General features: G+C 47.4%; 3 protein-coding genes across 3 annotated transcripts; 2 read left to right on the top strand and 1 right to left on the bottom strand.

Annotated features, from left to right (window-relative positions):
* Positions 1 to 717: 717 nt before the first annotated feature.
* DDX27 (DEAD-box helicase 27) lies at positions 718 to 7,270 on the bottom strand. Its single transcript, XM_074843511.1, has 21 exons — positions 7,136 to 7,270; positions 6,866 to 7,000; positions 6,703 to 6,762; positions 6,225 to 6,378; positions 5,811 to 5,857; positions 5,580 to 5,666; positions 4,699 to 4,804; positions 4,443 to 4,616; positions 3,972 to 4,122; positions 3,722 to 3,821; positions 3,472 to 3,613; positions 3,239 to 3,392; positions 3,044 to 3,125; positions 2,791 to 2,968; positions 2,545 to 2,651; positions 2,282 to 2,387; positions 2,084 to 2,178; positions 1,856 to 1,982; positions 1,512 to 1,596; positions 1,231 to 1,305; positions 718 to 941 (listed from the first exon to the last, which is right to left on the bottom strand). The coding sequence occupies exons 1-21, from the start codon at positions 7,229 to 7,231 to the stop codon at positions 926 to 928; spliced, it is 2,277 nt and encodes a 758-aa protein (XP_074699612.1). The 5' UTR covers positions 7,232 to 7,270; the 3' UTR covers positions 718 to 925.
* A 106-nt stretch (positions 7,271 to 7,376) lies between these two features.
* On the top strand, positions 7,377 to 20,879 carry ZNFX1 (zinc finger NFX1-type containing 1). Its single transcript, XM_074843510.1, has 14 exons — positions 7,377 to 7,457; positions 7,796 to 7,891; positions 8,609 to 10,696; positions 11,472 to 11,603; positions 11,863 to 12,011; positions 12,230 to 12,373; positions 12,820 to 12,937; positions 13,169 to 13,416; positions 13,537 to 13,676; positions 13,993 to 14,147; positions 14,824 to 14,969; positions 15,337 to 15,447; positions 16,159 to 16,254; positions 18,405 to 20,879. Exons 2-14 carry the CDS (start codon positions 7,837 to 7,839, stop codon positions 20,838 to 20,840), a joined length of 6,018 nt encoding a protein of 2,005 aa, XP_074699611.1. The 5' UTR covers positions 7,377 to 7,457; positions 7,796 to 7,836; the 3' UTR covers positions 20,841 to 20,879.
* CCNDBP1 (cyclin D1 binding protein 1) lies at positions 20,878 to 27,667 on the top strand. Its single transcript, XM_074843520.1, has 11 exons — positions 20,878 to 21,051; positions 21,134 to 21,193; positions 21,705 to 21,784; positions 22,405 to 22,486; positions 22,947 to 23,043; positions 24,191 to 24,264; positions 24,568 to 24,644; positions 25,142 to 25,395; positions 25,783 to 25,843; positions 26,840 to 26,886; positions 27,262 to 27,667. The coding sequence occupies exons 1-11, from the start codon at positions 20,985 to 20,987 to the stop codon at positions 27,368 to 27,370; spliced, it is 1,008 nt and encodes a 335-aa protein (XP_074699621.1). The 5' UTR covers positions 20,878 to 20,984; the 3' UTR covers positions 27,371 to 27,667.
* Positions 27,668 to 27,839: the final 172 nt, after the last annotated feature.

The raw sequence follows: 27,839 nt of genomic DNA, 5'->3' as shown, positions 1-27,839 counted from the left end.
TGACAGCTCAGAAGTAAACAGTTGGTCTGGGCCACTTAGATCTCTATTTGGTCTGGGTTCCTTATAGGAATTGAAGCATATCAATGAAATTTAGCAAGGCTGATGATGAGAAAAAAAAAATTTGGCGGGATGGTGGAGGTGGTAAAAATTCGAAGAAAGAGTTTAACGTTTTGATGAAATTAAGTATGGGTTACTGATCAGACTTCTCCCTGCTTCAGTCACAGTGGAAGAGGTACAGTGGTGCCTGTATTAGGAACAGGCATCTCTGATGCTCCGCATTGAGCTGCAGCTTATGAGCCTGCAGCGTGGTTACAGATGGGGCTGCGCTACTTCTAGTGAAAAACCAGCCGTAGCGCCTTCCCCTCTGGCCTCAGCTTACGGCTGCTCTTTGCCCTTAGGAGGAGGCTCTCTGCCCACCCCCCACCTTTCTTCAGGTACTGGCCTCCTGGAGACTTGTTTTAATTCCCGTGACTGTCACCTCTGAAGCCATTTTTGTGACAGGTAGTCTGAAAAACTTGTTTTCCCTATTTTAGAAATAGCCTCTGAACCACAGAAATCCTTTTCAGCCACATTCCTTAATTGAGATCACAGCAGTGTATGAACAAAGCAGGAAGTGTTTGCCAGTTTTTGCCCTAGAGACACATGAACTCCCTGATAGAAAGATGTAACATATCCCAGCTCTCAGTTGTTCTAGCTAGTCTATAAAACAGAGCAAACTTCTGAGAAAAAAAAAAAATCAATCCTTTATTGCATGGGCTGCTAAAGAGATTTTCACATAGTCTTCAGCCAGGTATTAACAAACATCTCAAAGCTATTCCAGAACTTGAAGAAAAACTTCGATGAAGTTCTCTCCTCCCAGTACAAAGAAATCCAGGCCCTGGGGCAAGCGTGTCTGAAATTACCCATCTGGTAATTACCAGCAGTTTCACTTTCTCTTGTACCTGAAAGAGAAGGCATTTGAGAGTTGGGATGGTGGAGTGTTACTTCAGTGATAGGTAAGGAACAGCACTGAGCATTTTCTAGGCAATGCTCTCCCAAGCAGAAGCCCAGGAATGTGCTATTAAAGGCAGTATCGTCGGTTGCCTGTAGTGTCAGAACTGCACTAGGAGGGTAAGCTACTGCAGAACTAACTCACCTTTTAGTAAGGACCTTTAAACAATCACAAGAGGAGGAAAGAGAAAGCAGGAACATAAAAAAAGTCATGGAATAAGAAGGTAAAGGGATCTATACCTGGACTTGGATTTGAAGTTTCCTCCTTTCCTATGCTGGGCCATACCCAAACGTTTTCGATCTTCAAAGGATGGGCTTTTTAAGAGAGAGGTGGGGGGAAAGGTAAGATAAAAACCACTGAATTACATCAATACCACAGGTACTTCTTGCAAGAATCCCTTCTCTGCTCTGCCCACCTTTCCTCCCAATATCAGTCAAAATATCCCTGGGAAAGTCCAGAGATGCAGAAAAAAATCCCACCTGCTAAAGTCTGGACTAATGTACTACTGTGAAGACATTACCCGGCACGGTACTGCTTCAGAGCCTTCCTGCTTGTGTTGGTAAGCTCTTCGTCAAACACAGACGATTTTTTCTTCCGCTTGGGGCCTAACACAGAGACAACAGTCAGAACATCAGCAGTAAAGAGAAGGCCACATCATCTTGTTTACTAGAGCCCAGCAGCCTTGACCACAAGCTAGCCTAACCATCAGGAAAAGCAGTGACTCCTCTCTGCAAACACACACCCTGGCCAGCACCGGTGGCCATTTCTTCAAAGATCAGTGCCTCCCTCTACACAAATTAGTTTAGTTTGCCGATTTCTAACAAAGTGAGTGATGTAAGTCAGCTGTAAAACAAAAGTCTCCACCTGCTGGCACTGCTGCTGGTTCCTCTTCTGGCAAGACTCTGGCTCGCTTTGCTCGGCGATTCCTCTTTGCCAGCCGCTCAGCATACATTTGAGATTTCAGGATTTCAAACTGTGACCTCTCCTCTGGCTGAAAGGTGTTAAAATGCAAGTTTACAGCGATGCAAGGTTTTGCTAAGGGAAAACTAGGATAGTCCACCTAGGGTCCCACTTGTCCATAAATATACTCACTGTCATTTGAACTTTTTTCTGTCTGTCCTGCATAAATTTCTTCCTTTTCTTCTTGCCTCGTAATGCTAGGTCAAACTCCTGCAGGGCTTTAGCCACTGGAGAGATAAAGAAAAACATAGAATAAAGAACCTCTTAAAGTACAGAGCAGGGTCCAGTTGCAGCTATGGAATTTAACATGGCAGCAGTGTCATGACTCACATTTCTCTTTCTTCCTCTCCTCACGGGTCTGGAACCAGCTCCGCTCCAAACCCTCACCCAGAGTTTCTTGTTTTCCTGTCTCCAGCTTCTTTTTTGCCCTATTGATCTGAGATAGTAAGAAGTGAGCTCATGGGGGCTAAAAAAAAAAATCTCTTCCCTTTCTAAAGTAGGCAGGTTAATACATCAGGGTAGCCTTATGCACTGTATCTACTCCAGATCCTAAGAAAACTAAGGTTAAAAAAAATTCCTAAAAAAACGCTTACCTGGGCCTCTGATTGCTGCATCTCACGTTCCTCACGCTCCAAGCACAAAACTGCATACACATCTTTCTCTAGATTCTCAATCTTCTCTCGAAATTTTAGTATGACATCTGAAAACGATACAGCATGAACATCAGAAGCAGCTCAGGTAAAGTCCATCTTGGTTTTCAGCACCTCTTTTAGTGTCCCTCTGTACCATGATATTCCCTGTGCACTGCTCTCCTGCTTTTACCTCGGTGAAGTGCATACCTTGGGGGAGAATTCTGGCTTTCACTGCTGTTTTGGCGGTCTTCACAATATCCTTCAGCATCTTGCGCTCTTCCTCACCCACAAGTGAAACGGAACGACCAGCCCTGCCCGCTCTTGCCGTCCGACCCACTCGATGGACGTAGTGTTTTGTGGTGTTGGGCATGGTAAAATTGATTACCTACCACAGAAACAGTGTTAGTAGCAAAACAACATTAAGGGACTTACTAAAAAGCTCAGCACTGCACATACTCACTGTTTTAACACCTTCAATATCAAGTCCGCGTGCAGCCACGTCTGTAGCTACCAGAATATCAATTTGCTCGTCCTTAAAGCGCCTGTGCAGAGACAGCAAATGCGTTAGCAATGAATACAGCAATCCACTTCTGTCCCAAAACTTCCAACTCCTAACGTCTTTTCTGCCTGTGATCGCCAACTCAGCCGGCCATACCTGAGTGCTTCCAGCCGCTGTGCCTGTGAGAGGTTCCCATGCAGCTCCCCAACGCGCAGACCCATCAGCCCGAGCAGGATGTGCATACGGTGAGCTTGCTTCTTGGTCTGGGTGAAAAGCATCACGTGATCTGGGAAGGTTCGTGTCAGTAGAGCTGAAAGAAAGTCCAGTCCTCTCAGGAGCCTGCTTCATAGTCACCTACCGATTCCAGCTTTTCTTTGCCCATCACTAACCCGATACAATGGCCTCACGGTCCCCCTCTCGGTTGGGTCTGATCCGGATAAATTCCTGCCGCAGGAAAGGGGCAACATCCGTGTTACTGTTCACAAAAATTCGGACAGGATTTTTCAGGGAAACAGAAGCCAAATCTTTCACCTACCAAAACAGGTTAAGAAAAAAAACTCCACATCATTTCTGGTAAAAGACTAGACAAACTTCTATTCAACTTTTTGCCTCAATATGCTTCTCCGCAGCCTGTCTTACCTCCTCTGTCATTGTGGCAGAGAAGAGCATTGTCTGACGGTGGTTGGAGCACAACCTGATTATTTCCTTCATCTGTTCCTCAAAGTATTCATCCAGCATCCTACACAGGAGAAAAACAGCGAGGTAAGGCAGCTTCATCTAGTTCTAGCTAAGAAACATAAGGCAGGGCAACAAAGACTGCCCTATAGCCTGGGAAAAGGAAAGCAGAAAACTACCATCTCATTTTCCACTGCTGTTCTGCTTAGCCTACCTGTCCGCTTCATCCAGAATCAGCACCTCAACACTGCTCAGGTGGAAAGAAGGGCAGTTGTGGAGATGATCAATCAGTCGTCCAGGAGTGGCGATAAGAACGTCTGGCCCAGAGCGTAGAGCTGCTTCCTGAGTCTTCACATCGAGGCCACCTGAAGGAGAGTGAACGGGGACTGCTGACTCCCTGAGCAGGTTGCAGCAGAGTACACAGATGCAAATGGCCTGAGGAATGGGAAACAACTCAGATTAATTCTACATTCACAATTAGAAGAGACCCCACGTTTTCCTTCTCAAAAAACAACAAACAAAAAGTATGGCACAGTATCGGAAAGGGCATTTTAACCCACAGCACAGCTATGAGCAGCATGCCTGCAATAACCATGCAGCCTCCAGTTTTATAGCACAGAATTCCCAGTTCTGTATTGCAGATTACAGCGAGCTGTACAGTTCACATAAGCAACTTAATACTCACCTACAGCAAGGCAAGTTGTGACGCTGCTGAACTGCGCCAGCTGTTTTGTGACAGAGTGCACCTGAATACCCAGTTCTCGTGTTGGCACTAGAACCAACACCCGTGTTATTGGAGCCTGACGAGGTTTGTAAATCAGGCGCTCAAGGACAGGCAAGATGAAGGCAGCTGTTTTACCTAAAGAACAATATTAAGAATAATTACCAATTATTGTGAATAGATAATTCTCATGTTTCCTGTGCCCTGCTCAATTCCCTACCTGTCCCAGTGGCAGCGCAGGCACAAATATCCTTCCCCAGAAGACCCACTGGGATACAAGCCTTCTGAATTGGGGTTGGTTGCTTGAAGCCAAGAGCTGTGATTGCCTACAAAGGAGATATAGAGCAATTAACCTGTCTCTGGTGAGGCCACAACTGCGGTACCGTGTCCAGTGCTGGGCTCATCAGTGCAAGAGAGACATGGACAGAGTCCAGCAAGAGCCACAAAGATTCGGAAGGGACTGGAGCACCCCACATATGAGGAAAGGCTGACAGAGCTGGGACTGTTCAGCCTGGAGAAGAGAAGGCTCGGGGAGGGAACTTGTCAATGTATACAAATACCTGGATGGAGGGTGAAAAGAGGACGGAGCTAGGCTCTTTTCAGCGGTGCTCAGTGACAGGACCAGGGGCAATGTCCCACCAGGGACAAAGTGGAACACAGGAGGCTCCCTCTGAACACCGGGAAACACTTTTTCACTGTGAAGGTGACTGAGCACTGGCACAGGTTGCCCAGAGAGGCTGCAGAGTCTCCATCCTTGGAGATATTCAAAATCTGTCTGGACGTGCCCCTGGGCAACTGGCTCTAGGTGGCCCTGCCTGAGCAGGGGGGTCGGACAAGATGACCTCTGGAGGTCCCTTCCAACCTCACCCATTCTGTGATTCTGTAACAAGTCTCACTCAAGATAGTGTTGACACATTGCAAATCAAAGAATGGTTTCCATTATGTGGGAATAATAGCTCCTAAAGGACTACCACACTAGCTCCCACATAATTTCCTTTTCAGAAAGGCTGCAAAGAGAAGAGGAATTTGACAGTTCTGATTGCTGGAGGGGAGGTGGTACAACATTCTTCAGAGTAACATATGTAATAACTAGGTAAATACCTTTAGCAAAGGTCGTGAAAGATTCATGTCTTGGAATGACAGGTTATCGTCATATTGAGAGGCATCTTCAAAAAAGCTCTCTGCTTCCTAGAAATAGCAAGAACAACAAAACTGGAACATGTTATCAAAGGGCTCTGGGCTATTTTTTGAGCTACAGTTCATTAACCAAAGTTAAATTTCTTCAGAAGAAATGCTGGAGAATGATCTAGTGTAATTCTGTCCAAAACTTACCATTTCTCCCTTTTTTGATCTCCTCCGTTCCTTCACTTTGACTGTATCTGCAGAGAAACGTGACAGGAATTAGCAAGCACACCTAAACTCCTAACAAGATATGGTGACTACCTTCATCTCATACTTTTTGCCCTGAATGTGCTATTGAGGGAGAAGCCTCAGAAACAAGTACAGGCATGCAATGGAGTAAAATGCCAAGCAAATATCCTTCCTCAGGGACGAGTTCAATTAAAGTACTATGGCTACCATTCAAAGTATGACTGACCAAAATTGGAAGGAATGTCTCAGAAGGCAGACAACAAAAACCAAGAGGTTCTTGCTCACTCCCAGCAATGTTTCACTACAGACTCCTCCAGTGAGTCAACAGCCTGTCAGACTCTTGCTCCTGCCCACCTCTCTATGTCCTGCTAATACCTGCTTCTGTGAAGATGGCTTCATCATCCAATGAATACTGAGACTCCACATCTTCTTCGTCCCTACTGACATCCTCACACTCCCTCTTTTTGGTCTGATTATCCTCAGTCTCCGCATCTTCACCTCTCCCTTTTGCTTGTTTAGCTTCTCTTTCCTGGAAAAAGATTTTTTTAAAGTTTTAAGAATAAGGGATAGAAAAGAAACTTCAATCCTTTGTAAGCTTTCGTTTGTTGTGATTATGTGCCCCTTCACAGATCCACGGTTTGGCATAACCTTAAGCACGGCCAATTCTGCATCCTCATCTGTTCAGCAACGCATTGGGGTGGCTGCAAACCCAGCGAGGTGATGCGCTGCAGCCTGAGCCCCGCGCCTCAGGATGCTTTCAGAGTCTGTACCTCGGGAGGGAATGTAGAAGGCCAAAAGCCAAAAGGCCAAACCTACGCCGGTCTTTTCAGTAAAGAGAGAGAAAGGCCCTGACCTGGAGCTTCCTCTTCTGTCTCACTTTCTCGATCTTCTCATCCAGCGTCGTAGCTGCTCTCTAGGCACGAAATCGCAGAAGAGGAGCTGTCAGAGGAGCCCGGGGGAGCGCAGGGCACTGTGGCCGCTGGCCCTGCAGCCCCACTCCCGGCCCCAGGCCTCACCTTGCCGCGGAGCTGGCGCAGAGCCGCCGCCCAGGCACCTTCCCCGCCGGCCTCCGCCTCGCCGAAGACGAAGGTGGCACTGAAGTCCCCGCCCGTGGGGCCCCGCCGCCTGGGGCCCAGCGCCCGGCGCGGCTCCTGCGGGAACATCAACCAACAGCGACCGCGGGACGGTCAAGTCGGACCACACCGACTGCGGCCCCACGCGGCCTGGGCCGGCCGTCGGCCCACTCACCCGCCCTCCCCCCGGCCGCAGGCCCTGCCCGACCCCACCTCCTCATCCTCGGAGTCCCCAGACTCCGGGTCCTCGGGCCCCGCGTCCCCCTCCGCGATGGTGCCCACCAGGCCCAGGCTCTGCAGCGTGGCCATGGCCGCCGCGCGCGCCCCCGCGGCCGCGCATGCGCGGCCGCGGACCCGGGAGCGCTTGTGGGTGGGGCGACGGCTGGCCCCGCCCTCCCGGGCGGAAAGGAAACCGAAAGCAGCGGCGGTGGGAGGAGGCGCGGTCTCGGCGGCGGCCGGTACCGGGAGCGGGGCTGGGGCCAGGGGGACCGGGTGTGCTGGCCGGGAGCGGAGCGAAGGCTGGGGACGGAGCGAGGTCGGGGGGGCGGCGGCGGCGGCGGCGGTGGTGGTGCCGGGAGCGGAGCGAGGGCTGTGAGGGGGGTGGTACCGCGAGCGGAACCCGGGGAGGGCGGGGGGCGCGGAGCGTTGCAGACCGTGCGGGAACCGGGGCCGGGGGCAGGCGGGGCGTCCCGGGGCCGGAAACGGAGCCGTGGGAGGGCGGGGGGCGCCGCCTGCCGGGGCCGGGAGCGGGGCGGGCCTTACAGGGAACTGGAAACTGAAACTTTGGTCGGCGGCGGGGCGGGCCCGGCGGCTCCCGGGCCGTGCGGGGAGCGCAGCAGCGCCGAGTGCGACGGCGGCTGTGTTGGGGTGCAGGAGCGGTGCCCTCGCCCGCAGAGGAGTCTCCGGGCCGAGCGATGGCCGGTGCCGGGCAGGAGCCTTTCTGCCGGCAGCCCCGAGCTGGAGGGAGAGGTGAGGGTCGCCCGGTGAACGCAGGGCACAAAGCTGCGGGAGGCGCGGGGAATCATGCTGGTACAGGGGGGGATCCACTCCTTCCCTGCCTGCGTACAGTGAAATTTCCTTTCAAGCCTGGATTCCAGCGTTTTCTTATTTGATGCTGGCGTCTGGTTGGGGCCATGAGGTGATGATGCACTGCAGCAATCTCTTTGCTAACTGCTTCTGCTAGCATGCAGTGCTTCCTGAAGCATCCTGTTGAGAGTGACAAAGGCTGCATGGTCTTTGGTTCCAGCTGCTCTGAGAGGCCAGACTTTGTCCAGAAGTTCTGTTTTTTAACTGCTATATACAGTCAGTCAAAGTCAGCAGCTTGTCACTATTCCAATGATGGCTAACTCCTGGGGAATTCCTGTCCTGTGCGGGAAACTTCTTCTTTGGTCTTTCTTAATTCTGCTTTCTGTTCTGTGGAAAAAGGCTTAGTTTTTTAGTGTCTTCATGACTTAGGAGCTTAAGTGAACTCTAGGCATGGCACTCTTTAGCAGTTAGAAAAAGGGGTACAAAAGAAACAGCAATTTGAAACTCTGGGTGCAAATATAATGGTAGTTTTCTAACTTGATATCAAATGTCCAAAATATGCTATCAGGCCAAAATGCTCATGCGTTTGTGTTGGTAGGCAGGTTAATGTACTTGATTTTTAATTAAGAAGTGTCTTTTTCTTCATTCTCTTTTTTTAAGGGCATGCAGATCATTGGGATACTGGCTTTGTACAAAGAGGCAGAAACAGAACAAATAATGCGTCAGGCCTGGCAGCTCAGTTAGGGGAAAGCCGCCAAGCCAGTAATTATACTCTTCTACCTGGGCAAAGAGAGGAGAGATTTGGTGGTTGGACTTGGAGGGTTCCTCAGTCAAGTAAGAATAAACCAAGAAACCAAGGTGGACAGGCCAACAGTGGAGCCACGGGATACTGGAATGAACAGGAGAATGAGGGAAGGAGAATGAGGCATCAAGGTGGACAAGCACATGAGAGGGCCAGAGGACCCTGGAATGAGCAAGACAATGAGAGTAGAGGAAGGAGGTATCAAGGTGGACAAGCATATGAGAGGGCCAGAGGACCCTGGAATGAGCAAGACAACGAGAGTAGAAGAGGGAGGTATCAAGGTGGACAAGCACATGAGAGGGTCAGAGGACCCTGGAATGAGCAAGAAAATGAGGGTAGGGGAAGGAGGTATGAAGGTGGACAAGCCCAGGAAGGAGCTAGAGGGCTGAGGAATGGGCAGGAGAATGAAGGTAGGGGAAGGAAGATGCAACCTCGGGAGAATCCTTGTTTCTACCAGAACCCTACCCCAGGTGGTACCCAGCTCAGTGAGCAGCCTCAGCAAGTCAGAAGAATTGGCTATAAATTCCTAGAAACTCTCCTTCAGAAAGACCCTTCAGAAGTTGTCATCACACTTGCTTCCAGTTTGGGTTTGAAGGAACTTCTTTCCCAAACAGCTATGAAACCCAATTTCCTTCAGCTTGTTTGCCAGGTGCTTCGAAAAGCATGTAGTTCCCGAATGGATAGACAGAGTGTCCAACAGCTTCTTGGAGTGGTGAAGGAGTCCAATTTTCTCAAGATCTGTCTGCCGCAGTATGTGTCTGACATGATGATGGAAGCAGTCCCTGCTGCACGTCATCAGTATCCTGTGCATATTAGCAACATCATTTCACTTCTTCAGGACCTGATCAGTGTTTTCCCAGCCAGCTCTGTGCAGAAAATCTCCATTCTCTTGACAGTCTTGCCAGCATCCATAAATGCCCTGAGAGCTTCTGGTGTGGACATCACAGAAGAAACAGAGAAGAATCTAAATAAAGTCCAGATGCTCGTGCAGCATCTGCAGGAGAAGAGACGTGAAGGCACACTGAGGGCTGATAACTATACTCTTATGCAACCTGGGCCTGACGGTCAAGAAGAAACCTATCGAACAATGACCATTTATCCAACGTATAATGAGGTACACCATGATGAGAAACCCTTTCTACGTCCCAATATTGTTTCTGGAAGATATGAGAGCACCAGCATTTATCTTGACACCCATTTCCGGCTTTTGAGAGAAGACTTTATAAGGCCTTTAAGGGAAGGTATCTTGGAGCTTTTGCAGAGCTTTGAGGACAAAGGTTTGAGAAAGAAAAAATTTAATGATATCAGGATCTACTTTGACACACGGATTATTACCCCTCTCTGTTCCCCAACTGGCATTGTTTACAAGGTTCAGTTTGACATAAAACCATTGAAGTTTGTACGATGGCAGAATTCCAAACGGTTGCTATATGGATCCTTGATCTGCATGTCCAAAGATCACTTTGAAACATGCCTTTTTGCCACTGTTTCTAATCGTGATAATGCAGATCTTGCCCATGGGATTGTGCAGCTGTGTTTTAATGCACAGAGCCAGGCGCTGCTGGCAGAGGTTCAGCCCTCAGACTCCTTCCTCATGGTAGAGACAACTGCCTACTTCGAGGCCTATCGGCATGTGTTAGAAGGGTTACAGGAAATCCAGGAAGAAGATATCCCATTCCAGAAGTACATTGTGGAATGTGATGTGCAGGTGGAGAAGCCAACATACCTGACAATGGATACTGCCTACAACTTTGCACCCTTGATGGAAGATCCCCTGTCAGATGCAGAGATGCACCCTGATGGTTTGAGAAGGCAAAGTGTCCACATCCTAGATCCCAAGCAGTGGCTTTCAATGGAAACCTTGAGATTAGATGAGTCTCAGATGCAGGCACTGAGTCTTGCACTCACCAAGGAACTGGCTGTTATCCAAGGACCTCCTGGGACTGGTGAGAAACATTTGCTTGAAGTCTGTCATTTAGGGAGTTCTCCTTGATTCCCTCACTTAGAGAGATTAACTTCAGAGAAAGCCAGCTGTACTGTCTGCAGAGCTTTAGTCCCGTGCCTAATTGATGCTTGAGTAGCCCAGTTAGCATGAGCTGTGGAGAAGGTTAAATAACCTCAAATACCTCTATTTCACCTTACGTGTTGCCAACCTAGTTGCAAGTAGACATCAGCTGCACTGTTGGCTCTGCTTGTGTATTGGGGTGAAAAAAATTTTCAACCATCTTTGATAACATGGTACCTCTTGCTGTGCAACAGTCCTGTTTGCCTTCATAGCGTGTTAGAACGTTGGGAGTGTTCAGTGTGAATAAAGCATTACAAGATTAACTAATTGTTTTAAACCGTACCTAAACTCAGCAAGCACCACTGCTTGTACTCCACTAGCATGTGGATGTTTCATGTGCAGCCAAAATGTCATGTATTGAAGCGAGTATCAGAATGGGCTGGGGGATGCAGTGGCAGAGGGTCCAGGTCCAGTGTATTAGCCTAAAGATGACATTCTTGCAGGGCATGGCCTTGCCCAACTGCAGGCCAGAGAGACAGTGTTGTGCTGCTTTGTTTACATTTTGTAAACTAGTTGCCTCTGGGGTCAGCTCTCTTGGCACAGACCAGATTTTCAGCCTAGAAGGAAGTCCTGTATCTGGTTTTGATGATTCCTGTGTTTCAAGGCTCTCCATAGAGGGTGGGTTACCGCTTTCTGATTCTGAGCTTGTTTTGCAGGAAAGACTTATGTGGGTCTGAAGATTGTTCAGGCTCTCTTGACTAATAAGCATGTGTGGCAAAGCACTGACCAGAAGTCTCCCATCCTTATAGTCTGCTACACTAACCATGCACTGGATCAGTTCTTGGAAGGTAAGAGTACCTTACAAGTATGATGGAGGGTCAGGTAGAAAGGTGAGTATAACTCTTACTCTGCCCATCTTCTGGGTTGATGACCTGCCCTTCTGGCTCTTTCTAGTGACTCTAGCCCCACTGATACACGGTAAGAAAAATGTCACTTGGACCAATCCAGTGTAGTATTTGCAGACAAAGGGTGTTCTCCCTACCCCTTGTTCTACTGCAGGAAATGGAGCTTGCCTCCTTGGTACTAATATTTCTCTTTCATTCCCAGGAATATATACATTCCAGAAACATGGGATGGTGCGTGTTGGGGGCAGAAGTAGCAGTCAGGTCCTGAAGCAATTCACCTTGAGGGAGCTGAGGAAGAAGTGTGAATTCCGATACAACTTGCCAATGCATCTCCGCAGAGCCTATGTGAATGTACGTGCAGATTTCACTGGAGATGATGGGACTGGTTTGCCTGTGCACTGGAGGAGCCAACTAAACTTCCTCTACACCCGTTCTTTCACCTTGTCTTACGCTGAAGTCAGCCTCCTAGTTCTTCTGTCCTTGTTCACTTTATCAGGTTCTTGTTCTGCTGTTTCGGAACTTTGTTTTGCTGAGTATGATGATGCCTATTTTCTCTTTGTTATGAGTAGATAACCAGTGAGATGAAGCAGGCTGAGCAGGAGCTCCATGAAGGAGCAAAGCACTTGGAGTGCACAACGTACGGAGTTCTGCACGAGCGCCACTTGGAAGCGTGCATCACGCCCCAGCACTGGGACAGTCTGATGAATGGTCTGGTAAGCGAGGTCCCCTTCTTCTGAGTCAAGCAGTCCCAGGTATGCTTACTGCCCTTTCTGCTAATGAGTCTGAGGTTGCCCAGGCGCAGTTCTTTTTAGCATCACTTGGCTACTAGGAAAGTGAGGAAGTGAATAGCCAGCTGTGACAGGTGACAGTAGTCTAGACTGGCTGGGGCAGGCAGGGCCTCTAAATTTTGCTGCTTTAAATTGCAGAGTTTCTAAGTGATCTTTGTCAGCATAAAAATACAAGTGCCCAAATGAAAGCCTCTTAAACTGAAGGCGGGGAGGGATGCTCTTTCTGAAGATCTGAGGCTGCTCAGAGTTTCTAGCTCTGGACATCTCTCAGGGCACTTGTCCTAGTTGCCTGCTGCTGCATGGTGCTGCTTTGGCATCATCCTAAGACTGAAGTGCAATAGGCCTGGCTGATTTCACTTTCATTATATTAGGACAATGAGGAGTTTTACTACAGTGCTTCACAACACTCAATGATTTTGGAGTGGCTGGGCCTTGGTGTAACTGTCTTCACCCAGAATGCTGCCGAGGATGTAGAGGCTGAGAATCCAGGTAAAAAAACCCAAACAACAAACAGACAATCCCCGCCTCATCCTCTACAAGTGTGTGTTTGCCTAAGCAGTGCATGTGTGCCAGAAAAGACACTGCTACTTAACAGACACTGAAAGATGCATGATACTGTAAGGTAGCAGAAAGAAGATCAACCTTAATTTCCACATAGTGATCTGACTGCTGCACTGTGATTCAGCTAGAGTGGCTGTGACTAACTGGTGACTCTCACAGGTGGTCAGCAGGAGAGAGAGGAGGAGTGGGAAGGTGAAGCAGAAGAGGAGCTTTTGCAGATCCCAGAGGAGGCTGACCTGATACAAGCTGACAGAGTGATTGAGGATGAAGAGGCAACAAAGCCTCAGGGAAGGAAGGAGGAAGAGCACAGGGCTGTTCATGAACTAGCCAGTGTGCTGTTGGCTATGAAGCTGGAGGACCAGGAAGAAGGAACAGCCCAACCACAACAGAAGACTATGCAGTGGGAGGTAACTGCATGCGCTAGCGTGTTCTGGCTCTGCTTGACTGTGTAAAGAATAATATGGGAATGCTAATGTGGAGGGATCTTTGTGCTGTAACTGCTTATTGGGGAGCTTTTTTTCCTGCAGATAACTGCTGCCCAGAGGAAGAAAATGAAACAGAAGATGAAGGTTGAGCTCCGTAAACTGAGTGCAATGACGGAGTTAGAGGCCAAGGCTGTTCAAGATCTGTGGCAGCTTGACCTGAGCTCCCGCTGGAGGCTTTACAGGTGACAAACTATTTTGCAGGGTCTGTCAGGCAAATGTTTCCTAGGACTGTTCCAGTTTGCAAACTCTTTCTGTCAAGCCACGGTGTTTCTGTCTGTATCTGTTCAGCTCCTTATTTGAACACGCTTGTTCTTACCTTCTCTCTATGGCACAGGCAGTGCTGCACACACTCCACTGTGTGTGTTTGGGACTAAGTACAGATGCTGATAATCTCTTGCCCAAAAGACACAGAGGAAGTTTTGAACAGAATCCACTCAGAACTTCTGGATCACTGTCCTGTTCCCCTTGCTGTGTGTGATAATGGCATTTTCTTCTCAGGCTTTGGCTTCAGACCTACCAGGGGTTTATTCGACGGAGGATTCTGCAGCATGAACAGCAGTATCAGGCAGCAGCAGAAAGGCTGACAGAACTGAGGCTGCAGGAAGATCTCTGCATTCTTAAGGAGGCCCAAGTTGTGGGGATGACAACTACAGGTGCACAGCAGTTGGGAAGGAAACCAGTATTGCACTGCATCCAGTAATGGTTGAAGGACCTTGTTGCCAGAAGATTAGTATCATGTGCTGCTTGACAGCCTGGGTCAGGCTCTGCATTAGTCTGCAGCCTTCTTAATCTCCAACTTCCTTTGCAAATGTGGCTATCGTGCAAGTTGTCATTAACTGCGTGAGGAGTTTCTGTGCACACTTGCACTCCCTCCATCTTGAGCAGCATTCTTCTAATAGAAATGCTCCACTTCTTGTGCCTGAGTAAAGCACAGCTAATATCTGCGCTGCTATCCCCACATCACCTCCTGGTGATGATAGTGTAAAGGACATTGTAATACGATCCTTCGGAGAGACAACTGTAGGTTGGTTTATGTGTGTTGATCAGTGTATTGAGTAGGTATCTTAGGCCTGCAGAGAGTGTCAGGAAATGGCCGAGGCAAGTATAGGACTCTAATCCCCACCTGCCTTCCCTAATAACTCTTCGCGTAGAAGCCATCCTTGGTATGGTGCTGCTTTAAAGATCAAAAAGCTGAGTCTTGGAATGGGGAATCTTGGGAAGAACCCCAGTCTTTTCTGGGACACAGCCTACTCCCCTCACTGAAAACTCTTGTCATACTGCCTGCATGTAATCATATTCTGCTAAGGTTTATCTTCTCTCCTTGCTCAGGTGCTGCCAAATACCGTCAGATCTTGCAGAAAGTAGAGCCACGAATTGTCATTGTAGAAGAGGCAGCAGAGGTGCTTGAGGCTCACACTATTACTACTCTGAGTAAAGCTTGCCAGCATCTCATACTCATTGGAGATCACCAGCAGGTAACATCCACAACTAATGCCTCTAACTGTTGTGCAAATGCACTAGAACCTTTTAACCAAACACCATATGTGAAAGGTTGCCAAGACTTACTGCTCCCCAGCTTCTGCAGATACCACAGGTCCTGTCTCTTGTAGTTTTGGAGCAGAGCTCCTGTGGGACTTGTCTTTTGGTTTAACTGATAATGATTTTACATGTGCTTGCATCCACTTCAGTTGTGACTGTAACTTTGATATTTAGCACTTCTGCATGAATCCAATCTCTGGCCTTTCTGTGGGGGACCAGTGACAGAAAAAGAGATGAATGAAAAATCTTACTAACACATAGGAAAAGTGCTAAAATATGGACCTCCTATCACTTCTCTTTCAGCTGCGGCCTACTGCAAATGTATATGACCTGGCCAAGAACTTCAATCTGGAAGTCTCTCTCTTTGAACGGCTGGTGAAAGTCAATTTCCCCTTTGTCCGTCTGAAATACCAAGTGAGGAAGAGCTATAAAAAAACTCCATTGCATTTGTATTTAGGTGTTTCAAGTCTGTAGTGTACTTAAGTTTATATTTCTACTCTCTGAGCAGCCTAAAAGAAAAGAATGTGCTATTTAATTCACAAGAAGAATGGTAAGAGCTGTCAAACTGCCACAAATAGTGTTCGAGTATATTTACAATTATTCACAGAATCGTCGTTCCCACATGTTTTAGTGCAATGAACATGGCTTATTGTGGCATCTGCAACTTCCAGCACTCTCGAGACTGACAGCACGAGTCTTCTAAGGCTGCTTCCTGCTAAATTGCTATAATCATCTCTCTTGGTGCCTGGAGAAGTTGATTTTACCTCCAGCAGTCCTGTATTAAAAGTACCTAGAAGAGCTTGTGCAGTGGTTAGGGTGAGGTGCTGGCTTTTCTTATCTAGAATAGCGTTCTTAGATTTACACTGAAACCAGGATTCTTATTACAACAACCATGCCAAATTATTTTCTTGAAGATGCTCTGCTACTACGCCCCCATCATTGCTGGTGGTGGCAGTGATGGGGCAGGGGAGGGTGGGGGATTGGGAGGTGCTCCCTTCTTGACTCTTACAGGAGTGTCATCCTTGTCTTGTATTCAGCCACAGTCTGTACAGTGGAACAACAGAGTATTGACAAGGAAATATGGTGTTTCTTCCTCGAAACTGATAAAGCTGCTTTGTGTTTCAGCACCGCATGCGTCCTGAAATTGCCCAGCTTCTCAGTCCTCATATATACCAGGAGCTGGAGAACCATCCCTCTGTCCTGAAGTATGAGAACATAAAAGTGAGTTTTTAGCAATCCAAGCAATTGCTTTTGTCCCTTGTTACTGGCTAAAATGAGTTTCTGAAAAAAAACATTCAAGGATTTCAAGTTCTTAGATTGAATTCAGTTATAGGAATTCTTACCTGAATCAAGGAAATCCCAGAATTTGTAATTTGTAGTTCTTCTGGCATTAGTGATGATGGACACTGGAAATGGATCCAGTACTGATGACTTTAAAAGGACAATGGAAAATGGAAGAGGGACCAAAAGAATTGTAGGAGATTGAAAGCTACGAAGAAATCTTAAATGAAAGACTTGAAGCATAATATGTGAAACTCCAACCTAAGATAGATGACTTAATTACTGGAACCCTCCTTCCTTGGGTTCTCTGGGCATTTTACCAATACACAACATCTGCAAACAAAACCTATTCAGCTTAAAAGTATAAAGCAATCACTTACTGGCTAACACTCACAATAAACAGCTAGAATTTAGTGAGTTGTAAGCAGTAGTATGCTTGCCATACTGTAAGACACTTGAAGAGTCTTAGGCAGGTATCAGAAGTGTCAGCCTCTGCTTTTTCCTTAACGTTACTGAGTTTCCATCTTAACACTAACTCCCTGTTTTCTGATTTGTTTTTCCCCACCTTAATTATGATTTCATCTCTCTCCATGTTGGTGCTTTTTTTGCATCTTTGAACTATTAACAATCATACCTCTGTCTGTAATTTTACCTTTCTTATCTTGCATAGCTGTGTTCTGCGGACTTGCCTGCAGCTTTCTCTCTCAACTATTTCCCCAGAAATCTGAGCCAAGGTTACACTGCTAAGCTGTATTAGAGCTAGGTCTTGCAACTCTGAATAACCTAGGAGAAAGAACTGGAGGTAGTTACAGAAAGAGGATTACAGTAGTTTAGCCTATGTAAATCTCTCTTCATGAAAAGGCAGTACTAATTAGTTAAAAGCTCTTTAACTGTATGAGGAAAGCATACTGCAAACTATAGCAGAATGCTGAATCCAGACAAGAGAAAATGAATACTGAAGATGATTTAATTACTAGAATAATCTATCTGGGAAAGTGGCAGTCCTCTTGGTACCGTGAAATCCAGATTAAGTATTTTGTAGAAGATGCTTTAGTTAAACAAAAACCCCAAAATCCAACAAACAAGAAAACAACCAACTACAAAAACCCCACCCAAAACTCACAACAACTTAAGAGACCACAAAATTTTAGCCCATTTCTCCTATGAGAATCTATTCTGGAGACTCTTATGATTCCACCTGGCCTTAACACAAACTTGAACTACCAAAAGGCATCAAAATTGAATCTTCCCATCTAACCAACACGGGTGATCACTGAATTAAATTGTACAGCAGTGGACACTATGCCACTGTGGATACCTTGGAAAACCAGAGATGTGTTTGAACTACAAAACCTGTTCTTTCCTGATAAAAACAGTCTCTGGGTTTTGGCATGCAACCCAAGAATTTGTTAGGGGCAGAACAATTCCCGTTAATAGATGAAAGAAAGATAAAGGTCCCCGCTAACTCAAGGCAAATGGAATTTTTGAACAGGTGAGCAGACAACTCTGTATCCTTGGAGCTGGTAAGTGACTACTGGAGTCCCTAGCATTCCTAGTTTTCCTGGTGGAAAAGCAATTCTCCTTGCTGCTTCATGTTTTTACTGCAGTAACAGAGTAGGCATATCTTTGGCTAGGCCGTTTTAAGCAAGTGCTAAGTCCTGTGGACTGGTAACTTACTATCTTTTTCCCACACGGCCAAAACAAGACATTGTTTGCGCTGCTAATATGAAATGGAACTATGATGCTTTGAGAAATGTTACTAGCACTTAATCTTCTCTTTACTGCACCTTTTCAGGTTATAGCAGAAGCAACCCCGAAAAGATAGGGAATAGAATCATCCACAGGAACTGATTTCATATTAGGATACTGAAATGTCGCTAGTAAGCTGAAATGTGATTAATAAGCTTAAATTCCTATCCAATGAATTACACTATGGAAATCTAAGAGGAAATTGCTGAAGTATGCAGTAACGGTGTACTGTAATCCTCTCCTTAAGAGTCCTCCTGTCAGTGGATAATCAGGGATATGGAAAGAGGCTGTACTGACAGAAGCTAGCATTGTGTTTCTGACATTCCTTTCTCTTGTTTCAGGGCGTCTTATCTAACCTCTTCTTTGTGGAACATGACTTCCCTGAGCAAGAGATCCAGGAAGGGAAAAGCCACCAGAACCCACATGAGGCCCAGTTTGTAGTGGAGCTGTGCAAATACTTCTTGTGTCAGGATTATCTACCTTCGCAGATCACCATTCTCACTACTTACACTGGACAGCTTTTCTGTCTGCGTAAGCTCATGCCAGCTAAGACCTTTGCAGGTGTGAAGGTTCACGTAGTAGACAAGTACCAGGGGGAGGAGAATGACATTATTCTGCTGTCACTTGTGCGGAGCAACAAGGAGGAGAGAACTGGATTCTTACAGATCCCTAATCGGATATGCGTAGCATTATCCAGAGCTAAGAAAGGGCTGTATTGTATTGGAAATATGAGAATGCTTGGCAGTGTTCCTCTTTGGAGCAAGATCATTCACACCCTTCGGGAGAAAGGTCACATTGGCCGCTCATTGGTGCTTTGCTGTCAAAATCATCCTGAAACCAAGACATTGGTGTCTACAGCAGCAGATTTCAGCAAAGTCCCAGAAGGTGGCTGTAGTCGTCCCTGTGAATGTAGGCTGAGTTGTGGACATGTTTGCACAAGGGCATGTCACCCATATGACACACAGCACAAAGAGTATCAGTGTCTGAAGCCTTGTCAAAAGGTGCTTTGTGCAGATGGGCACCGCTGTCCACGGTCATGTTATGAGCCCTGTGGACCGTGCATGGTCATAGTAGAGAAAACTATTTCAAAGTGTGGCCACCTGCAGATGGTCCCATGCTCTATTTCAGACACTGAGTTTCTTTGCCAAGAACCTTGCCAGAAAAAGTTGAACTGTGGGCACACATGCAACAAATTCTGCGGGCAGGAATGCACTAAGCGGTGTCCTGAACTGGTTACAGTCATGCTGAAATGTGGCCACAACCAGCAAGTTAAATGCTGGATGACTGAGGAGATGAAACACGAGATGCCTGTGGAATGTAAGACCAAGTGTTCTGTCACGCTGAAGTGTGGTCATGTGTGCTCGGGCTCCTGTCACACCTGCTTTGAAGGACGATTTCATAAGCCATGTAACAGCCCATGCAAGCGCTTCTTGGTCTGCTCCCACAAGTGTCAGCAGCCTTGTACTACAGAATGCCCTCCGTGTCAGCTGGAATGTCAGAACCACTGTATCCACAGTAAGTGTAAAAAGAAATGTGGAGAGCGCTGTTCTCCATGTGCTGAGCCATGTGAGTGGCGGTGCCAGCACTACCAGTGTACCAATCTTTGCTCTGAACCGTGCAGTAGGCCTCGCTGCAACGTACCATGTGCTAAGCTACTGTGCTGTGGTCATCCTTGCATTGGGTTGTGCGGAGAGCCCTGCCCAAAGAAGTGCCTTGTTTGTGACCATGAGGAACTCACCCAGATCTTTTTTGGCTTTGAGGAAGACCCAGATGCTCGATTTGTACAGCTTGAGGACTGTGGCCATGTCTTTGAGTCCCAGGGCCTTGACCATTATATGGATGATGATGATGATGATGTCATCAAGCTGAAGGTGTGCCCTCTCTGTCAGACACCTATCAGAAAGAATTTGAGATATGGCACCATAGTGAAAAGGCGGCTGGATGAGATAGAAAGGGTGAAAGAGAAAATCCAAGGCCCAGCACAGGAAATTGAGTCTAGTCGACAAAGACTGCAGGCTGCACTGACAGGGAACGCTGTTCTGCAGAGGAATCTACCCCTTAAGTACCTCATGCTAGAAGATAAACTAAAAGCTTCTGCTCTCTCCACAAAGAGTATTGGACTAATTGAGAACGAGCTTAACTTCTACAAACGTCTAGCAGACCTAACTAATTCTATGAGCAAAATTGATGCCAGTGAGAGGAAAGGGTTGAGAAAGCGGCTGCATGAAGTCCAGGAGTGGCTGGATAAGCCACGCCTCAGTTTTACAGGCCAGGAGCTCTCTGACCTGCAGTCTGAGATCCAGAGACTGACCCATTTGATGAACCTCTTGGCAAGGTGCAAAGGGGCAAGCGGGATGATCACCCCAGAGGTGGGGGCAGAGATTGCCCGTGTGCGAGCGGTCCTGGAGGGGACAAAGCAGTTCACGGAGGAGGACGAGGCAGCAGTGAAGGCCGACCTGGAGCGGCTCTGCGCTGCCCTGCCGCTGTCGGGACTGGGGGTCTCTGAAGCCGAGCGGGTGCAGATCGTCAGTGCTATCGGCTGTCCCCGTGGCCACTGGTTCAAGTGCAGAAACGGGCACATCTATGTGATAGGGGAGTGCGGGGGGGCCATGGAGAGGAGCCGGTGCCCCGAGTGCCAGGCGGTCATCGGGGGCGCGGACCACGCTCTGGACAGCACCAACAGCCTGGCCCCCGAGATGGACGGCGCCACGCACGCCGCCTGGTCCGAGACCGCCAACAACCTGCTCAACTTGGCGGAGCCGCCCCGCCCGCTGTAGCGGCCGCGGCCCGACCCCAATAAAGCGCCTCCCGCCGCCGCGCCGCCTGCTCTGTGGGGGCGGGGCGGGGCCGCTCGCGCTACCCGGAAGCGGAAGCGCCGCGCGGTCGGTGGGCGGTGCGCGCTGGCGGCAGCGGCCGCCGCCATGGAGGCGCGGGAGCCGCTGCGGGCCCTGCGCGGGGCACTGCGCGCGGTGCTGGCGCGGGTCCGAGGTGGGGGCCGGGGCCGGGGCCGGGCGGGGGCCGGGCCGGGTCGGGCCGGGCCGCTGGCTGAGGCCTCTCTCTGCCTTTACAGAGGGCGAACCGGGCGAGGGCCGCGAGCCGTTCGAGCTGCCGCGCTTCTGGGACGCGCTAGGTACGCGGCGGGGAGCGGGCGGGCCGCGGGCGCGGCGGGGCGGGCGCTGTGGGCTGTGTTCGCGGGGCCGGGACGTGGCAGGGCTCCGGTCCGGGCCTCTGCAGCTGCCCTCCGCTCCAGGGTGTTGGCGGAGCAGCGGCCAGTATCGAGCGGTTGTCAGAACTCGATCTCTACAGCCTTTGGTCTTTGTTGAAGCCTCAGAGCCCATCCTGATGAAGGTGTCATGGACCAGGACATAGAGCGTGGTTGTGGATGTCACTACCAGCTAAGCAAAAAAACTAGAAAAAAAGCAGATGTGGGACACATGCAACATGCATGTCACAAATACACCATGGAATTTTTCTTCTGAAGTGAGATTTCGTTTATGTCTTTGTATTGCTTGGAAGGAAGAAATGGTAATCAAGCAGTAGGGCGAAGTAGCATCAGAGATGTTGCTCATCTAGCGGCTCTGTTCCTGTACCTGTTACCCAAGTTACTTTCTAGTCTCTTGCTCCTGTTCAATCCCTTCTAGGTCAGACATTCAAAGTGACGTCACAGGAAGCTACAAAGCTGAGTCTGGCATTCTCAAGGCCTCCACTGACTTCTGCAGAGGTGAGTGAAAGCCCCCCACAGACTGTGAGGTACCTCTTGGTTCACTTGACTAAAACAATCATTTGGTTCCGTGCAAACAAGGGGTGTCGCTATGGGCTGTGCACTGTAGAGTGTATTAATCCGATTCAGGAATTGCCCGGTGAACTAATTTCTGTAAGTTAGGAACACATACCAAATAGAAGTATTCTTACAGTCTTTTCTTTAACATCTACAGCTGGTTGCTGATAGAGACAGGATATTGGATGGTACAGAGCTTAGATCTAACAAAGAATATGCAATATTTTTGCTGCTAATGGAGAGAAGTTTATCACACCTGTGTTTGGAGGAGAAAAAAAAAAAGGCCTCCAGTTCAGAATAATGATCTAAGCTGCTACTTCCTCTCTGATGCATGACCACCGCACCAGGACGTGTTTTGTTACCAAATCGTGAGGCAGCTTACGATGTATACAGCTTGTTTACTGTATCTTCTTCTTGTGCTGTATTTGTTTCTCTAGTAAGATGGCCATTACTCTGCTTCTCTTTTCTCAAAGCAATCTGAGTGCAAGTGATTGCTCGTGAGACTTTCTAAATGCAGTGCAGCCATTAACTCATGGTTAATCCTTTTGCCTATCTGTTTTCAGGATTCCCGGAAGCTGTGTGAAGATGTCCAAAATGCCATTCTTGCAGTTGCCACAGTGTACTACTGGCTCCCCAAGAGCCAAGGTGAGATGGTGATAGCAAGGGCAGGCACTACTGTGTAGGGTGGTGGTTCTTTTACCACCGTGTAAAGAAACCCAGTATTTCAGAGCCTAATACGAGATCTGGCATCTGCAAGAAAGCAGGTTATCGTGAGCCACGTAGTCCCATTATCAGCTGTACTGTAGACTTGCAGCATGTTTATGATGAACCACTTGTCCATCTACTCCTGCAGATTTCCATCTGTGAAAGAGTGATAATGTAGGAAGCTATATAGTTGATTGAGCATTCATATTTATAAAGTGTTGAGATCCTTGTCCAAAGTCCATTTGGAACTGGGAAACGTTGCTTCCTTCAAGTTACTTGTAACTTCATTTATACAGTGTATTCACACAAATGGAGCAGTCTGTGTGTTCATCTTGGGCAGTTGCTTTCTGTTGGTGCTGACTTTGTGACAACTTTCTTGCTCTTTCTCAATCTCAACCAGGTACTACTCTTCGGAAGATGGTACGAGATGCTACCACTGAAGTGGTGGAGGGAATGATCCAACTCACAGAAACAATTCTCAGTGCTCCATTGGAAAGGTAGTAATTTTCCAGGAAAAAAAGAAGAAAAAGTTACAAGTACACTTGTTAGGAAGCAGCAAGTGCAGACTGCTTCCTAAGGGACGGGGGGGAGGCAGAAGCAAAGCATTGTTATGAGGCAGGAAGGGGCAGTGGCCTCACCAGCAAAGGTGCTGCCCCCCAGTATCTGAACAAGCAGGGCAGTGCTGGTGAGGGTAGTGAGGTTCAGCTGAGAGTCCAGATCATCAGACAAGCCCATAGTGATGAGGTCAAGCTGGAAAGTCAGTCCAGCAAATCAGGATCAGGGACAGGTCCAGAGAGAGTAACTAGCATCAGACACCATCCAGTGATTGCCCAGCACGTCAATTACAATGAGTTGGGTCTGAGGTCAAGGCAGGAAGGTGAAATCTGGGTCAGGATCCAGATCAGAATCAAGGGAGTGTGAGACTGGCTGCAGACGTAACTGCCACGCAGCTGTGATGTAGCACCAGCAGGGCCCAGTGAAAGAACCTCAGAATAAAGTCATCTCCTAGGGTAAGGAAGGGCTGGCCCTCACTTTTAGCTTTCTTCACAACACCTCCTGTCAGCAAAGGAGCTGACCTTGTACATAGCCAGCTAAACTCTTCAACTGAGACAACTAAACTCCTGGGAGGGTGCAATACGCTCAAGGGCCTGATGGTACCCTCTTGTCCCAGTGACTGAGTCACGTACATCTGCCTACATGGAGAAGAGATTTTCATCCTGTCTGTGGCAAGGAAAGACGCTGGGAGCAGGATTCCCACAAAGGTGCTGATAGCTAGTTATTGGACCACTATAGACTGCTTCCTCTCTTTGTGGATTACACACCACTGCCCCTTAGGCAGAGGTCAGCAACGTCTAATACAGACTTCTGATTTGCATGGATTCTGAAAGATAAATAATATGCCTAAGCACCTTGAGAGGCCTTTGTAAAAGGCTCCTGCTTCTTGTTCTAATGGATAATTCAACTCAGTAGGAGCCAGCACTTCTTGCTTTACACAGACATGAGATACTAGAGACAAACTGATTGGTGACATCCTTCCATGTCTAAAGCTTCTACTAGTGTGCATCATCTTTGGTGCAGAAAATAATACAGTCTAGCAGAGTGTTGTTATTAAGTCTAACTTTGGGGGCCTTTGTTTTGTTTCAGCTTGTCTCAGGAACAGCTTATATCAACTGGTGGTGTGTGGGAGGCGTGTGAGCAAGTATCCAACCTGCCACGAGGTGAGTATTGTATATAGAGAACAACAAAACTAGGATGCGTTGTCTTGGAATATTGAGAGCCCTTGCAAGGGGCATTCTAGCTAGTACAATGAAGGCTCGCTTGTTCTGCAAAATCCAACTGTTTCTGAAATGTATAAGCTTGGAAGCTAGGCCAGATTCTTTGCATGGCAACGATGCAGCTCTGATATCTTCAAAAAGTTTAATCCAATAATCTCAAGATCTAATGATTGCAGACCTAGATGAACGTTGTTGCACTGATATGAATCAGTGCAGTGCTGTAGTTTTCATCTTTTGCTTTTGCAGATAACCAGGCAGCAGTTGCCTCAGCTCTGGCTGCATGTCTAGGTGTGGTCAAGGATGCTCTGGAGGAGATGGAACATGTAAGGAAGCCCCTAAGCCTTTGAGGAACCTGCAATGATTGATTGCACTTAGGTTCAGTGATGGAACACAGAGATTGTTTTATATACAGGATTTGATTTAAAATTGTTCCGATATGAGCTAATTATTGTATTATGCCTGGATCTTAACGAGTTTTTAAACACAAGCCTGGTTTACTTTGTATAAGGTTTCCATAAAGCCGTGTCCTGAATGGTGGAGTGGGGGGTGTGGGATGGGGTGGCAGGGTGGTTTAGGTTGATGTAAGAATGATGCTGTTTGCCAGGTTCTTGCTGTTTGCTTTGTTGAATTGAAGTGGGGAATTAGTTTTTCGTAATCCAGTCCTGCTAGGATTAACAGAATCTGGCAACTGAGATACTGGTTGGAGAGAGATTCCTCTGTAAATTATTTGTATGATTTCTAGATTATGTTTTCCCTTTCCTCTTGGGTATTACTGGAATTGATGTTAGGCTCTGGGTTTTCAGTGCATCTGTGTTCTCAGGCTCTGGTGGAAGGGCAGGACCCCTACAGTGACATCGTGGAAGATGAAGAGCTGGGCTTTCGGGGCAACAGAGATACGTATTGGTCAGAAGCTGACCGGAAGCTGCTTAGCTCCTGCATGGGATTAATGAAGGCTTCTAAAGCTTGCCTGAAGAAGGCCTTAGGTGTCGTGAAGGCTTATGGCAAAGCTGATTCTCCAGAGCAGATCGCTCAGCTGGATGATCTTGCAGACATTGCTAATGAGATCAGTCCAAGGTAAGCAGGTCTCTCCCCATGCCTTTTTGCTCCAGAGCAGTCCCTGTCTTTCTTGAGGTCTAGAGAACAGATTAGGAAAACTTTCATGATATTGAAGCTGTGAGCAGATGGTGGGAAGACTATTATGGCATAGACTGTTGAGAGTTCTGCAGATTAGGAGAGGAACGTATGTTGCGGCTTGGAGTGGAGCTGTGGCCACGGCTCACTCTTAACGTGGCACACAGATGTCCGACAAGGGCGTGAGAAGCATCCCAGGAGTATGACTGATGATGTCTCCTTGTCACGTGGTGCTGTTCCTGGCTTACATTCAGAGTGGGTGTAGGCTTTGACCAGGATCCCTGAACTGTGCCATCAGGGCCTTTCTTCCATTGCTCCCTTCTCTTCCAGTGTTGATGAGCTTGCACTGAGCATGTATCCACCTATGAACCAGCTGGCTGTGCGACTCAATGTAAGTATCTGCAGCCTGCATGCAGGTCTGCTCGGTTTGCTGTAGAGAAGGGGAAGGAATCAAACTGGAGGGATTATGTGACTATCAGGGAGAGAAGGGTGTTAGTGACTGTGTCAGTAACAATTTCTTAAGGATGACGAGTCCCCTTTGGCTCTTGTACACTTAGCTTCCTTTGGGTGGAAATGCATTCCTCATCTTTACTTCTTCAGGGAAGAGCATGGCCCCTTGAGCTTTGGCTCTGAACTATAATCCATAGAGACGTCCAATGACAGTACCTGAGGACAGTGAGGGCTAAGGCTGCTGATGTACTGCATGTCTACTTTCTTCCTTGGGTAATGTAGACTTGCTCAAATAAAGTTACCTAAATTAAAAATTCTCACAGTGAGCATGGTTCAGCACTGAAACAAGCTGCTCAGAGAAGCAGTGGAATCTCCATCTTTGGCAATACTTAAAACCTGACTGGGCAAGGCTCTGAGCAACCTGAACTTTGAGGTAGGCCTTGCTTTGAGCAGGAGGTTGTACTAGATGACTTCCAGGGGTCCCTTGCATCATAAATTAAGTACGTATCTTCTCATATCTTGAGATTTTTTTATTCTTAATTTTGGTTTCATGCCTTTGGCCAGTGGCTGATTTTGGGTGGTAAAAAAGAAAGTATTGCTTAATATCAAATTGCATTACAGTCACTTGTAACTTCATGCCTTAATATCAGTTACTAATTTCTAATAGGCTTATCTTCTTAAAGAAAAAACCCCACATTTTAACATATGCTTTAAAAAACAGCCTGTTTTTATTTTCACCCATCCCAGCCAGCAGTAGGTCGGGTGACACTCCCAGCACAGCAGTGATAAATAGCTTCCTCCTTCTTCAGGATCTGTGGCAGTTTTACTCATTCTTGACTGTGTTGGGCATTCCTGCACCCCCCTTTCTTTACTAGTACTGTTGAGCACCTATTTTTCCATGTTTGACTCCCTTTATTTCCCGTTTGTTTCTTTCTAGGCTGCTAAATTGGCCTCAGTATTAAAGAAAGTCTTAGAGATTACAAAGTGAGTATGAGTTACAGTTTTATGTGTGTTCCCTCCTGTGAAGGTTGATATCTTTCTGTCTCCTGTCAAAGATGATGCATTTCTAGACAGTAAATACTGGCATTTTGCAATAATTATGATGTTATTCAGTCACAAAGGGATGGGAGTAAGAAAAGGATGGTAGGGATAACAGTGGTTCCCACTGAAGACACACATATGTGTTAAGATTTGGGACTAGAAACAAGGGTTCTTCCTTGTTCAAAGCACTCTCGGGCTATAGCAGTCCTGTTTTAATGCTGTAGTAATCCAGCACTCCACAATACCTGTGTGTTGTCTGGATGCATAGGTGTAAGACACCCAGGAGGCTTTCCTAATGAATTTCCTCCACTTTTGCAGGACAAGCCATGTATGTCCACCATCAGAGGAAGGCTGGGTGCAGTTTCTCACTGGTGCAGTAGATCACAACATGAACAAAATCAAGAACTTCACACAGGGTCAACTTTAGCTCTTCCATGTCTACTTGTGTTGCTGCCACTGGCTCTGGCATATGCTTTTCTAGTTAATCTCACTGTTCTCCAGCTACTGGGAGAATGATAAGAACAATGTTTTTAGGAGAGAACTTTACTGCCACTTGGTAAAACTTTCCCAGGAAGTAACTCTTAGCCATTGCAGAAGGTGTCATTTTGCTTGGATACCTGGGATGGTGGCGGTGCTGCATCTTAATGCTGTGAATGTGCCCCGTTCTTCAGATGTCACAACTACTATGGGGTTCAAAGAACAATAAAATATTGCTAGATTTGCATGAGTGGCTTTATCTGTTTTCAGGTGGCAGAAGATATATACAGAAGGAAAGTGTCTTGCTTCTTGTGCAAGCAGCCCAATGAACCATTAAAAAATATGCAGCAGTGCTGTTTCCTGCCTAACCTTAGAGAAAAGTGAACTATCTTTCTCATTTCTATTTCCTCAGCAGTAGA

This window comes from Strix aluco, chromosome 17 (genome assembly GCF_031877795.1).
Source record: "Strix aluco isolate bStrAlu1 chromosome 17, bStrAlu1.hap1, whole genome shotgun sequence".
Taxonomy (NCBI): domain Eukaryota; kingdom Metazoa; phylum Chordata; class Aves; order Strigiformes; family Strigidae; genus Strix; species Strix aluco.
Note: the sequence above shows the minus strand (reverse complement) of the source record. Positions and strands in the feature narration are given on the sequence as shown.

Excerpts from the sequence above, each read along its gene's own strand:
- CCNDBP1 (XM_074843520.1), top strand. The coding sequence starts at position 20,985 with ATGGAGGCGCGGGAGCCGCTGCGGGCCCTGCGCGGGGCACTGCGCGCG. Across the intron at positions 24,645-25,141 it reads CTCTGGAGGAGATGGAACAT|GCTCTGGTGGAAGGGCAGGA; the intron begins GTAAGGAAGCCC and ends CTGTGTTCTCAG. Across the intron at positions 26,887-27,261 it reads AAAGTCTTAGAGATTACAAA|GACAAGCCATGTATGTCCAC; the intron begins GTGAGTATGAGT and ends CCACTTTTGCAG.
- ZNFX1 (XM_074843510.1), top strand. The coding sequence starts at position 7,837 with ATGGCCGGTGCCGGGCAGGAGCCTTTCTGCCGGCAGCCCCGAGCTGGA. Across the intron at positions 11,604-11,862 it reads ACTGGATCAGTTCTTGGAAG|GAATATATACATTCCAGAAA; the intron begins GTAAGAGTACCT and ends TTTCATTCCCAG. Across the intron at positions 14,970-15,336 it reads TCATTGGAGATCACCAGCAG|CTGCGGCCTACTGCAAATGT; the intron begins GTAACATCCACA and ends CTTCTCTTTCAG.
- DDX27 (XM_074843511.1), bottom strand. The coding sequence starts at position 7,231 with ATGGCCACGCTGCAGAGCCTGGGCCTGGTGGGCACCATCGCGGAGGGG. Across the intron at positions 4,805-5,579 it reads TTTCACGACCTTTGCTAAAG|GCAATCACAGCTCTTGGCTT; the intron begins GTATTTACCTAG and ends TCTCCTTTGTAG. Across the intron at positions 4,123-4,442 it reads CACAACTTGCCTTGCTGTAG|GTGGCCTCGATGTGAAGACT; the intron begins GTGAGTATTAAG and ends ACTCTCCTTCAG.